Below are 14,215 nucleotides of genomic sequence, written 5' to 3'. Positions count from 1 at the left end.
CCTTCTGGATAAAGAAACAACAAGTAAGGACACTTCCCCCTGAAACAAGGTGGATGGCCTACAGCAGGGGAAATTCCATCTTTTACAAACACAAAGCGTTTACCATATGGCTCAACAGTGTGACTGAACGCTGCTACGGATAGTCAATCTGCATAATCACAACAAAGCAGGCGTTTAGTGTGTGAGAACTAACAAAAGGTCAACACATCAGTCTTAGAACTCACACACACACACACACACTTTCTCTTTAAGAGAATCGAGCCTGTGTGGTAACTTCAGATGGCTTTTTTTCCACAGGAGGAGGAGGAGGAGGAGGAGGAAGAGGAGGAGTCAGATTTCTTTAAAAAAAGACCCTGAGTAGCAGAGAGAAGGAATGAGAGAAGCAGACGAGGTTATAGCATTCCCCCTCCATCTTTTATTATTCTCTCTTTTCTCCTTCAGAGGAAACTGTTGAACACGGTTCACTTTTCAGCTATAAACACATTCACACTACACAAAAAGAATTAGAGGATAGTGAAAAATTCCAAGTATTGTGTTGATGGTTTTTATGGAATTCTATCGGGAACAAAGAAAATGGAAAGTTCTGGCAAAGTCTGCAGCTGTTATCTTTAGTCTTTATTAATAAACTGAAGGAGAGAAATGATGTGGAACAGTTAAACTTGATGTTAACAAACCCAGCTCTGCCTGATATCCGACACTCAGCTGTTTTCTTTTCCTAAAAAAGGAAATTTCAGTTCATTTCAGGGTGTAACTGTGTGTCGGTTGTTTCCAGATTCAAGTGATTTTTTTTAGTCTGTGCAGCTATTTCTGCTGATTAAAATACACAGCTAAGGTGTAAACGTGGTCTAAAAATCTCATGGTGTGTGTTTAGTTTCCTGGGTGTGAAAATTCTTTGAACACACCCAGAGAGAAGAACTTTGGTGTGATAGAAATGTCTTCACCCCCAGCAGCAGCTTCTTTTCAGCTGGATAAAAACAAGGCTAAAACATGAAAAAAAAGCCCTTTGAGGTGGGTCCTTTCACCCTGACGAAGGGTGGAGGAGGGGAGAGACAGAGCAGCACCGCCTTTCAATTGGTGAGCATTCAGCCAGAAAGCTCAGGCATTCACCTTTTTGTTGCTCTCTTCTCTCTTCCCGTCTACGCTTGTGTGAAAATATGTTAACACAAGCAAACACAAACATGGAACCCAGGAAACGCAATGAAAACCAAAATGTTGATGGGAAAAATTAAAATAAAAAAACATTTAAGAAGGAGAAACACGTTTTAAAAACATGCAGAGATGGAGATGCATCAACGTCTCAGACAGGAAGAAGTGTTGGTGGGAGGGGGAGGGCAGTTCTGGAAAAAAATAATATATATATATATATATATATATACATAAATAAATGTGTGTGTGTGTGTATATCTTTTTTTCTTCTTCTTTCTTAAGACTGTACCTATAAATTTTCATTTCAGCTAATTAATCATTAAACTGTTTAGTGTAAAGATCATTAATCCACATGTATGTGGATTAATGATCTTTAGACAACTATATTTTTTCATGGCTCAGCACTGATTTGTATGACAAACTAGTGCAGTATTTTGTTCTGATAGGGTGGCAGACAGACAGACAGACAGATCAGCCTGCAGCAGAATGTTTTCATAAGGTTGCACGGCTTGACAGAACACTGGTGTTGTGTCAACGTCTTTTCCTCCAGTTCTGCTGAAATCTGGTCCCCAATATACTGCGGTCATTTCATGGAGTTACTATGGAAAGCATATTAGTTTTATAAGGACATAAAGAATATGCCCTGACCTCCTGGTTAATAACACCACTGATTTTTTTCTTGTCTCTGTCTTACCTCTGTCTCCTTCTGCACATAAACCTTCAGTTTCATGACTTTTTGTGGATTTTTTCAGGTGTTTACCTGCAAATTAGGTAAAAATGGGAAAACTTTTGATTGGGCTTCATCAGTCTGAAAGCAAAGATGCAACATGAGCTTGTTCAAGAATCTGACGGGGAGATTTCTTAAGAACAACTTAAGGAAGGATTTAAAAAAATTCTCAAGAAGATTTGGTGAATGAGGCCAAACAAAAGTAACTTTATTAACTCTGCCAAGGCATTGGTCTGTTTGTTCGTTAGCAACATAACCCAAAAAGCTACGGATGGATTTTGATTAAATGTTCAGGATATCTCAGGAAGAGCAAATTCATCCCGACAATCGGCTTCGAAACGGGTCGTGGTCGACAATCGGAAGTACTGAACATTTTCTTTATTTACGACCAAAAATCTTCACGTGTGTGTGGACAGCCCATGACTCTTGAATTGTGAGTGTGTGGATTGTGACGAGGAACGGAATGTAGCCAATCAGAGAGCGAGATGACTGGGGAACAAGGAAGAAGATAAAGTCCGTGTTTACGCTGTATGCTGTCTTTTATTTTTTCAGTTCTGGATTTTTCTGTTAACAATAGTTGCAAGACCACCATCATTACTTCGTTATGTATTTATTTTCTGGTTGTTGCCATAGTGTTTCTTCTTCTTTTTTCTGGCTGTTGCTATGTTTCTTCTTCTTAGTTTTTGTTAGCTCATGTTTGATCACACGAGAATTCCGGCTCGGAGGACTAGATTGTAGATCGGTTGCGGGACAGCATCGTTATGTGTGTGTTGTTCTGTGATGAGGTTATCGGAGCCACCACACACAGGTTGATCAACACTGTTAAATCCCAGATTTTTTTATCTTCATGTGTGGGTCTAGAACAGATAAAAAATCTCTTCAGATTTAGAAAATTCTTATGTGTGCCAGCCTTAACTAAAAAAAATGCCCTCAATCATTGGCAAAAAAAATGACAACAGCTGGTGAAGGTTCTGAGTGCTTCTAGTAAAATAATGAAATGGCTCAGCTCTGTATTGGATTTGTTAATGAATAATAAATTATTATGCAGATTTCATTTTTAAACATTTGATCTGTTTTTCAGTTATAATGAAAATAAGTATGTCAACATTTAAAAAAGAACTGGGTCATTATAGAACAAAATATGTTGTAAAAATGTAAATATGTATGTAAAAAAATAAAAAACTTGTTTCTAAACTTCAGGTAGCTTTTTTTCCACAGGGAGAGGAGGAGTAGAATGATAAGGAAGAAGATTTCGACTTCTTTAAAAGAGACTGAACAGAAGTGAGAAGGAATGAGAGATGGAGAAGAAAAGTTAAGTTAAAGAAATTGGATTAGTTAAAGAATTTAATTTTAAAAATAATCATTTTTCACATCAATGCAATGATGTGAAAAAAACAAAAAGTTTGAACAAGTAGTTTGAACAACGGCAACACTTAACAAAATATTTAGTACTTTGTTTATTTGGCCTTTTTGGTGGACGAGACCATCTCACTGATGTGGACGTCGGCATCCTCTGGTTTTGGAATGAAGCTGATTTCTGAGACATCCCATCAAGTAACCTCCCTCATCCCCTGGGATCTTATTCAGACCACTCAGCAATTGTCACCAGTTGCTTACAGAGAAAAATCTTAAATTAAAATGGCACATGTTGCTTCGTGGTTTTCCCACACTGACTATTAAATCTCAGTCGCTATTCACTGCAGCTTCTCATGAGTTTGTCTTTGCAAAAAACCAAGATAACAACCAAACAACTTACTGATATTTGTTTAAACTTTTTTCATCCTTTAATCCAGACAGCTACAACATCTACGACAAAACAAGGAACTGAGCATCACCTTTGGCTTTATGGAACCAATGACACCAACAAATAAAACACTGATGGCACTAAACGCATGAATCGGTGGTGACAGAACTGCTACTTGAAGCCTTAATTTCCACAGTTGTCCATCAGCTGGAATCAGACACTGATCTTAGTGATCTGAGCTCCAGGTTTGATCACTAAAAAAAACTGACTCAGTCTACAAGGATATCCATCGGCCCAGCGGACCTTTAAAGCAGCTTAAAGAGATAAGTGGTGTTATCTGTACCTCTATCTTGTCCGTTTTAGCGTCTCCCCAGTACAGTTTTCCAGCAGCGTAGTCGATAGCGAGTCCATTGGGCCAGCCGAGGGAACTGTTGAGAAGGATTACTCGGTCTGTTCCATCCAGGTTGGCTCGCTCGATCTTTGGATTTTCACCCCAGTCAGTCCAGTACATGTATCTGCGAAAGGGAAGCACAACAAGAGATGGAGGAGTCTTTATTTATCAGCATCATTCCCTAAAACAAGACAGGACCAACATTCTTACCCATTAACAGGATCCAGAACGATGGCTCGCGGTTCAACCAGGTTCTCCGAAATCAAAATTTTCCGAAACGTTCCGTTGAGCCTGGTGACCTGGTAAAGCACACAACATCAGCAACAGAACCTGGATTGTGTTGTTTATGCTGGAATGCTGCAGAGAGGAATCCGTACCTCGATCCGATCAGTGCCGGTGTCGGTCCAGTAAAGGTTCCTGGCCACCCAGTCAACAGCAATGCCATCTGGGTGGTTAATCTCCGTGGTAACCAGCATCATGGCGTTGCTGCCATCAATGTGGGATCGGCGGATGGCCCGAACCTCATCGTCTGTCCAGTAGACATAGCCTTCAATCGGGTCATAGTCAATAGCGATGGCGTGGCGAATGTTGTCAACCTGCAGGAGCAGAGATGCTGATAAAAACCAGACTGACCACAACAAGACAGCAACAGCCCAGTGTGTGTGTGTGGGTGTGTGGGTGTGTGTGAGTGTGTGAGAGAGTTAACCTGTAGCACTACATCAGTGAAGTCCGGCAGATCTAGAGAGATTCTTCTCAGGTCCGTTCGTCGAGCCAGCAACAGAACCTGCTCTGCCCCTGAACGCACCACAGCACAGTTTATCAATCATCACGTGAACTGATTTTTATGAGCAGTTATTAACAGTTTTTATCTATACGTTTAATGGATGATGTGTAAATTCCTTCTGACAAAACATCTGAACCAGAGAGAGAAAGGTTTCTTTGTTCTGACTTCATCGCTTCAAATTAACAGACAGCTGTTTGTGGCTTCAGAGAGACTATAAGTTAGAGGAGGTATGAAGAAATGATTCCCTCCTGACTGTCTCTGATCCAAAATCAATCATCAATATTTCAGAGATCTTCCAGAATCCGCCACTCATGTTTTCAGAGGAGTCATAAAAAAGCTCCTGGCTGCTCTGCTCTACTAACTCTCTGTACTCTCATTTCTCCCTCTGCAGCATGAAAACATGCTCAGTGGAATCAAATATCACCTGGAAATAATTATTTTCTTCTGGACATGGTCAAAGTTCCAGGAAAATTCATATTCCAAACTCTGGAAGCTGAACAATTCATAACTTATTATAAGTTAAATCAGTTTATCATTTATACAACACACCAACAACCTCAAACAGACCAAATATTTTTTATTTGGAAGCAAACAACAATTTCCACCTTCTGCAGAAATTCCAGATGCAGTCTCTTAGGGAACGTCTCTATGATCTCAGCTTATCCAGCCTCTGAGATTTCTCCTTAAACTTGTATGGGTTCTGCTGCTGATCAGCCATCTTTAAGCCCTGCCACTGATTCTCAGTTAGATTGAGATCTGGCCTTTGACTCGGTCCTTCCAGCACATTTAAACCAGTCAGTGTTTCCTCATCAGGATGACGAGGGCCATTGTCCTGGTGGAAGGTGAACCTCCATCCCAGTCAAAAATCTCTGGTTTTCCTACAGAATTTCCCTGGATTTATCTCAATCAATCATTTGTTCTGATCAGCTTCCCTGCTGATGGAAACAGCCCCATATTGTGATGCTGCCACCTCCATGCTTCACTGTGAGTGGTGAAAGGTGTCGGGTTTGTTCCCTGAAGTCCAGAAAGTTCACTTTTAGTCTCCTCTGATCAGAGGACCCTTTCCAGGTGTTTGGGAAGTCTCCCTCGTGTCTTTAGGTGAACTTTTCTCTCAGTAATGCCTTTTGTCTGCCCTCCTTTCCATTGTTTACCTGCAGTGAATGGACCATTTTCAGTCCTGGTCAACCAATAAGCTGGATTTTCTTCTAGTGGTAGTTTCGGGGAATGTCGCCTATAGCAGGCAGTTGTTGTAACTGTGTGATGTTGTCCAGGTGGTTTGGTCCACTTTAGTAAAGTGTACTGTGAAGACCAAACCAAAGGAAGGTGTGACAGAGCTTCTCTGTGTTGTTATAATACTTTGCTCTGGTTAAGTCTCTCCAGTTGCTGCTTCACCTAACTGCAGGGTACAGATAGGCTAAAGGTTGAGGCAGAGGAGGTCTCGGCATGGTCTGTTGTAGACAGAAATGAGGCTGTGTTGAGGTCCATGACTGAGCGGCGGGGAAACAGAATGGAGGTGTGACTGAAAAGCTCTGTTAAGACTTCCATCCCTTTTTCTCCTTGAAGCATCTAGTTAAATATTTACATAGATTTGATGACTTAACGGCAATTTTGAGGTCTTCACACACACGTTTATCTGTGTCATACTGTGGCTTCTATAACTAACTTTTCCTTTCAGATTAACATGTTGGTTCATTTAATCTTAGGCACTTATTTTCTCTGTGTTTTGTCTTTAAAAAAAAAAAAAAAAAAACCATCTTCTGGGGTTAACAAGTTAATTAAAGATTTCACTAAAGAGATGAACAAATGAAAGTGATGGTCTAATGGAAACAAATTTTCATTAATTTAAATAAAACAGAAAATACGCTATTTAGAAGTTGCAGTAAAAATATGAGGGAACGAACACCGCTGAAATACCGTTGGGGTTGAAATAAAAGCAAATCAGAACTTAAATACGCCTTTCTTCTGCTCATCTAAAAGACTTTCCTTTCTCCCTCCCACTTGGAAAACTGTGTTGTACATTTCTCAAAATGTTGTGTCTCAGTAGAGACATGAAGAATTTATCCAGCAGCTCCGAGACACGGGAAAGAATAACTGGACTGAGTCAGAACCCACAGTCCAACATCAATCTATCTATGGTGAAAAAAGATTTGACGCTTGAGCCAAATTCTTTTGTTAACACTTTTCTTGTCTCCTCCTTATTCCAACCCATTTGGAAACAAAGGGCTGTGCTGCCCTGAGGGTCCTCCACCGGTCGATTCAAGAATAGCCAAGCTCACCTCATGGGAGACAATTAACTGTTTTTCTTTGTCTGTAACACCTCTGACTCCGAAGAGCTCACACTGAAAGAAATTCAAAGTGTCTACTTCTATTCCCCAGCGCTCTTATCTTCCTTCCCATCTTTGCCTCATGTTTCAGATATCTGCAGGACTGAGGCAGAAATAATCATGACATTTCATCCAGTCTTTAAAACCTTTTACATGATATATAACACTATAAAGAGAACAGCTCACATACAAACACATCAGAGATTCAGTATAATTTAAAGTCTGACACCCTTCATCCTCAGCATGGATAAGCTCTGACTGAGAGCTGCTCCATCCTTACTGAAATGACTGAACCCACTCTACTGCTCGCTTCACTTCATTTTCAGACACTTTAAGACCACTGACACACACACACTGCCAGCACAATAACAAACCCTTGAATTTAACCAGCCAAGCAAAGCAAATTGGAAGCACAGACACAAAGACACACACAACCGCACAAACTACAGCCTGACACAATAGAGCATTGTTGTTTTTATTGTCAACAGGAGCTCTGCCATTGGTTGGCATGCTTCATGCTAATTTAATATATTCACATAACACAAGCTAACAGAAACACCAACCTTAACTCAGTGTTGTGTTTCTGCAGAAGAAAGCTCTTTTGTTTGGACATCGTGGGAATCAACATGGCGGCTGGTCAGTTAGAGTTTTTCAGCTGAGACATTCAGTGCAGCATGTTCAATGTCTGATATGTTTCTATGTCACAAAAATACGTATTCGTATTACGTAGCATCCCTCGACTGGAAATATAAACACACATGAATATAGTTTTAAGATAAATCTTATATTTAGGTCTGGCTTAGTGACCCTCATCTATCGTTTTAGTTCTGCTGCTATAGGCCAAAGCTGGGGGACGTCACATGATGCAGTGGGCTCCTATATGCTCTCTTTACTGTCCATGTATAAATATCTGACATTTTATTAATTTGTTTCTCTTCTTTTTCCTCAGCAGGTATCCCTGGCTGATGCTTGTTGACCCCGCTTTCCTGTTCTCTCAAACCCTAACTGGTCCAGGCAGATGGCCGTCTTTTCTGGTTCTGGTTCCGATGGAAGTTTTCCGGAGTTTTTCCTCTCTACTGTCTCCTCACACAGTTCAGGATGAAGAATTGAATCAAAGAGAAGATCTGATGCAATCGTTATCCTCATTATCCTTTCCGTAGCTAGGTAATTATTTTTATGAATTGGTTTATATGAACACAGTTTTTACCATCGCCAAGACAGAGGTCATGTATTCATCGGCGTTGGTTTGTCTTTCTGTTAGCAACATAACTCAAAGGGTTATAAACTGATTTTAATAAAATTTTCAACAAATTTAAGAAATGAAATAAGGAAGAAGTGATTAGATTTGGGGGGTAATCCAGATAACCATATGGATCTTGGAATAAAAGGATTCTTCACTATGAGTAGATAGGGATGATTTTGCAATTACAGCTCCTAACTCAAAAATAATGTCCATAATCTTTGGCAAAATAAATAAATTATAACGGCTTTGTGGAGGTTTGCACTCTCTGAGTGCTTTTAGTTATAAATTTGACTAATGTGGATCATATAATTGATTTGTTATAATTGGATTATAAATAGACTACAATGAATTCAAGTGAAGGTGCAAAATATAGTCAAATCCACCTTTTATCATGTACTTTAAGAAGTAAGGGTTGTGGGGAAAAAACTGTTTCCACCAGATCACCAGTGGCTAGTTAGTTTTGTGTCATATTGATACAGATATACCTGGTTTGCATGTCTTTCCATCTTGTTGAAGCTGGACTCCTGTAGAGCAGGCACAGCTGTAGAAAGGCTGGACTGGAGAGAGGAGGCAGAGATGACTGCAGCCTCCATTATTGTCACTGCAAGGCGTCTCGACTGCCACGACACAAAAAAAAAAGATCACGTAAAACAAAATATAAGTAAGCAAGTAATGGACAGATCAACCTGACAACATGAGGATCAGTCTGACAACACGACGATCAGTCTGACAACATGAGGATCAGTCTGACAACGTGACGATCAGTCTGACAACATGAGGTTCAGTCTGACAACGTGACGATCAGTCTGACAACATGAGGTTCAGTCTGACAACGTGACGATCAGTCTGACAACATGAGGTTCAGTCTGACAACATGAGGATCAGTCTGACAACATGAGGATCAGTCTGACAACATGAGGATCAGTCTGACAACGTGAGGATCAGTCTGACAACATGACGATCAGTCTGACAACATGACGATCAGTCTGACAACATGAGGATCAGTCTGACAACATGAGGATCAGTCTGACAACATGAGGATCAGTCTGACAACATGAGGTTCAGTCTGACAACGTGACGATCAGTCTGACAACATGAGGTTCAGTCTGACAACATGAGGATCAGTCTGACAACATGAGGATCAGTCTGACAACATGAGGATCAGTCTGACAACGTGAGGATCAGTCTGACAACATGACGATCAGTCTGACAACATGAGGATCAGTCTGACAACATGACGATCAGTCAGACAACACGACGATCCATCTGATAATACGATAATCAGTGGGACAGCAGGATTATCAGTCTCACAACAGGCTGATTAGCCTGACAACACAAAGATAAAATGATGATCAGAGACACTGTTAAATATCCACATTCAGCATTCAAAGGTGACTTCTTATTGTGTCTGAACGCCATCATAAACAGGCGTATCTGATCAGTGTGTGTCTGGTCTCTGAAGCCCCGTTTCTCATGAAATGTGGCTTCTCATGTTAGAGACAACAGACCAGCTGTGTTTTCACATATCGCAGGATACAGAACTACTTCTGTCATTACAGATTAAAGACATTATTAGTTTACTCTTCACTTACTGTGAGGCTGTCGATAAGGCTCCAGGACCTGGATGTCCATTGGAGAGTAGATCCCACTAAGGATCTGTCTGGTTTTATCTCCACTGTGTTTGTTGCAGGCGTGGATTGAGCGGGTCTGCCAGTCAGTCCAATACAACGTGTCCTCAGACAGTGTCAGAGCAAAGGGATGGGTGAGGGTTCCCTCCACCACCGCTTCACTGCAAGATGATATTTTAAAAGAAAAAAGTCAGGAGGGGAGTTTTCTGTTGGATTCTGAAAGAGAAAATCAATTTTTGTTTTCTGAAAAGATGGCACATTTCTGAGCCGTCTCAGAAAGGATGAACTTTATCCCTGCAGTCAGAAACACAGAACATGGAGAGGTGTGAGAGAGTGGCCCTCTTCTAAAAAGTCTCGCACGCAGGATCAAAGCAGGTTTGTATTTATTTTATCAACACACCAGAAACTGGTTTCATCAATCATCATTTAGTGTGGGTGCGTGCGCACGTGTGTGTGTGTGAGTACTGTAAAAGCAGACTGTTCGGTCAGCAGGGTTTAAGGTAGAAAAAGAAAGAAAACATACTGTAATCATTTTCAGATTTTAAAGTCAAGTCCAACTTTTCTTGTGTGTGTGTCTGTTGGGGTGTGTGTGTGTGTGTGTGTGTGTGTGTGTGTGTGTGTGTGTGTGTGTGTGTGTGTGTGTGTGTGTGTGTGTGTGTGCAGATTAGGAGAAATTCTGGATCAGATTCTGAGAGTAAAACTGCTGGTATAACACAAATCTACAAATCAACCAAAGACATTAACATAAAGCTTCAACGTTCAGTAATCCAAAGAACCAGAGCTAAATGCTCCAAACTAAAGAGCAGATGTATGGCGTGAGGTTCTGACCCATCTTCGCCTCAAAATAATTACATCCAGTATCACCACAGTCTTTTCTAATAATACCTAACAGTGGAGCAATAACCTTTCAATACAAAGTCAGAGAGGAGCAAAAAGTAGGAAATATTTATGGTGACAACAAAACCAAATATATAAACAGTCGGGTTGCTTTAAATTGATGGATACTTAAATCTGTGGATGATGCTCATAAACTAACTGAAAAAATTCAGCTTCAAGAAACAAGACATAACCTGAGCTTTGTCATCATGGGGACAAATTCCAACATTTTCAGACATTTTTAACAAATACTGGTTTGGATTCAATCGAGTACTGCTACCAAAACATGGACAAATTTGCAAATAAAAAAAGGACAAGAAAATATGATGAGGTACATCTTGGCTCTGGCTTGATCAGGTAATGGTGAAGTGTATTGGTTATTGTGGACAGTGAAGTAAGACCACAATGTTTTGTATATTTCCAAATTTTAGCATCTTACAGCACGAAGCTAAACAAGTTACAACGCCAAACGGGGACTTCTCATCCTGAAGATGTTGTGAAAGAAAAGGGGGCCCTGCAGAAAAAGTTTGGGAACCACTTGGTTAACTGGTGGTTCTGACCGGGGCAGTGGGTGGGAGTGGTTGTCTCTGTGATGGATGTCCAGGATGTAGCCCGCCTCTCACCTGACAACATCTGGGATATGCTCCACCCCCGTGTGCGGAGTGGATAAGGTGGGTATAGAAAATGGATGGATAGATTTATGGGGTGGATAAAAACAGGAACTGTGGGGATTTAGAGGAACAACTCTGAAAGATGAAGTGAAGGCCAGAACTACAACCTGTGTAAGGACCAGGCTTCATCTCCACAGCTCTGTTTGTGTTGGAATACTTTGCTTTTCTTTTGCTCTCTTAGCACAGATATTTTTCTCCTCTCTTCTGCTTAGAAAGAAGTGGAAATCAGAAATATTTTCTGGTATGTAAGAGTTCAATACTGGATCCTGATAAGGTACTCTAGTTAGTGGATTTATTTCATCAAATCAATAATCACAACTTTGCCCATAAAGCAGTTGTTAAAGAAAACAATGAATTAACAACTACAGTTATTTAGCTTCTAGCAGCAAAAACCTCAGTGTTGTTGCAAAAAACACATTTAAATTCTGTTAGAAATTTAGTCAGGTGGTGTCAACATGTAAATGTAATCATAAAAAGTCATGTTTTCCTTTTCACTTTAGAGAAAGAACTTCACCTCTGTGAACCAAACTGACGAATCTGACAGAAACACCAGTAACACATAACACCATCTTCATTTTTGAGACAAAGACTGATTTGAATTCAGAATCAACTTAATCTGAATTGAACAAAGTCCTGATCTGATTCAAAATCATCAAAGACCAAAACACACCACTCTGACCATAGTTATGTGAGAAACTGTGATCATTTCTGCATCATACCTCATCAAACTATCTGACAAGCAACGTTTATTCTGAGAAACCTAAACAAACATATTTTTATTAACATTTTCTTGTCATGATGAAAACCATGTTGTAATAACATAAAGGTTTAATACGTTTATGTCATAAGTCAGTACTGCTGAATTATATTCATGAACTCTGTAACAGGTAATCTTCCCATACATGACTCAAACATCATGACAGCTACACGCTGTCACGTCACAATTCAAACTTTATCGCGGACTAATTTTCCATAAATGACCAAAATGCAGAGATAAAAAAAGAAAAAACTCAGGACAGAAAAAATGTCCTGATGAAAACTATTTTATTCAGCTGAGTCGCTCTAAAGTTCAGATCTCAGAAAATGTGTTGACGTTAATAAAACTGACAAATAATATGAATTTTAAGCCGTGATATGACTCAGAAATCACTACAATAACGTTTGGGTTCATCTGTGCAAATTCCTGAGATGAGCACAACATTCTCAGCTTAACATCGCAGTAGGAGAAATACTTCGGCTGCTCCACGCTGTAACAAGTGTGTCCTTCTTCGCCTCCCTGGTAGAGTTTTGATATTTATGTGTGATTTCCAGCTGGCTGACTTGTTTTCCAACATGCCTGTGTCTGTGATGCTGGCAGAAGTGTGTTCACCTGTGTGTACGCACACGTGTCTGTGTGTGGTCGCATTAGAGCGAAACTCTGAAAGCAGCTGAGACCTGCTGCCATGTAAATCAGATAAATAACATCAGACTGTTCTGTTTTTATTAAAAGAACAAAGTATAAACCTGTTGGAGGAAATGGAACCTGTAATGGCTTCTGCTGTGACTTGGCGCTGTGCAGAAAACCAGATCAAAATGAATTAACTTGACCTTGTAGGTGTGGCTGTGGGTCTAGTAGGGAGGGCAGGGCACCCCGCTAATATAACGGTAGAGGAAACACTGTGCTGCTTCATCAGAAACTCTGTTAAGGTCTAGATGTTGTTCTCACAGCAGCAGACAGTCCAGTCAGCGTTTTTCTGACGGGGAAGAGACACAGGAGGTCAGAGCCTTCCTTTTGGTACACAAGTCTTTTATCCATAAAATCTGTTTTAGGTGAAAATTGAAGGATTTTAAAGGGTAAAACTTGTTTAACAGGTTAAGTGATACAGAACTCCACTGCTTCAGTTCTTCTGACTGAAACTGGACTACTACTGGACTACAGGTCAGACCTGCTCAACACATAACAAGTCTAAACCACAACAGTCACACCAAACACAGCCTGTCAGGTAATCAGCCAGTTTCCAAACCTTTCATTATCTCAGAACACCGTCTAACATCTGAGATCTTCCTTACTGGCTGATTATTTCATCATCACACCTGTGTTAGCTTTCTGAACCACATTCGTACCGTGCAGATCCATCCAGGTTGGCTCTGTGGATGAAGCTAAGTTTGGCATCAGCCCAGTACAGTTTCTGCTCCACCAGGTCGATGGTGAGACCGTTGGGCCAGTAAATGTCCACATTCACAATCACCTTCCTGTTAACAGACAAAATACACCAAAGAAAAAAACATTAAAACAGTTTATTTAATAAAACATTAAAACATGTTCTTACTTTTAGATTAATTTTTAACTATTTAACCTGGAGCAACGTTTACTGTGTTCTAGCTAAAGGAAATGAAAAATAGATGAAGAAGAGCAAAGAAAAAGACAGTTAACACCAGTCAGTTGTAATTCATGGTTCATCTGGTCGTGTAAGAGCTGGGATATACTCGCTGTGTACGCAAATGTGCATGTAAATGTTCTGCACCGTCTGTATATATACTTGCTGCAGCACGATGCAACCAACAGGCTCGATGCTGGAGGTCACCACTAGGGGCAGTACACAGCTCTCGGGTGTCTGAAAAGGCCAATCTGCAAGTCATTTTGTATTTCTGGGTCATTTTGTAAACAAGAGTTTGCCAATTTGTTGCCAACTGTTAAAGTA

General features: G+C 40.3%; 1 protein-coding gene across 1 annotated transcript in view; it reads right to left on the bottom strand.

The window, feature by feature from the left end:
• lrp5 (low density lipoprotein receptor-related protein 5) overlaps positions 1-14,215 on the bottom strand; it is a 58,511-nt gene that overhangs the window by 31,545 nt on the left and 12,751 nt on the right. The window contains exons 5-11 of the mRNA XM_041996369.1: positions 13,638-13,766; positions 9,952-10,148; positions 8,845-8,976; positions 4,715-4,803; positions 4,386-4,604; positions 4,219-4,307; positions 3,961-4,132 (exon numbers count right to left, since the gene is read on the bottom strand). Of these exons, the coding sequence (XP_041852303.1) occupies positions 3,961-4,132; positions 4,219-4,307; positions 4,386-4,604; positions 4,715-4,803; positions 8,845-8,976; positions 9,952-10,148; positions 13,638-13,766 (1,027 nt within the window). The remainder of the gene's footprint in view (positions 1-3,960; positions 4,133-4,218; positions 4,308-4,385; positions 4,605-4,714; positions 4,804-8,844; positions 8,977-9,951; positions 10,149-13,637; positions 13,767-14,215) is intronic.

The sequence above is a fragment of the Melanotaenia boesemani genome, chromosome 10, assembly GCF_017639745.1.
Source record: "Melanotaenia boesemani isolate fMelBoe1 chromosome 10, fMelBoe1.pri, whole genome shotgun sequence".
Lineage (NCBI taxonomy): Eukaryota > Metazoa > Chordata > Actinopteri > Atheriniformes > Melanotaeniidae > Melanotaenia > Melanotaenia boesemani.
Note: the sequence above shows the minus strand (reverse complement) of the source record. Positions and strands in the feature narration are given on the sequence as shown.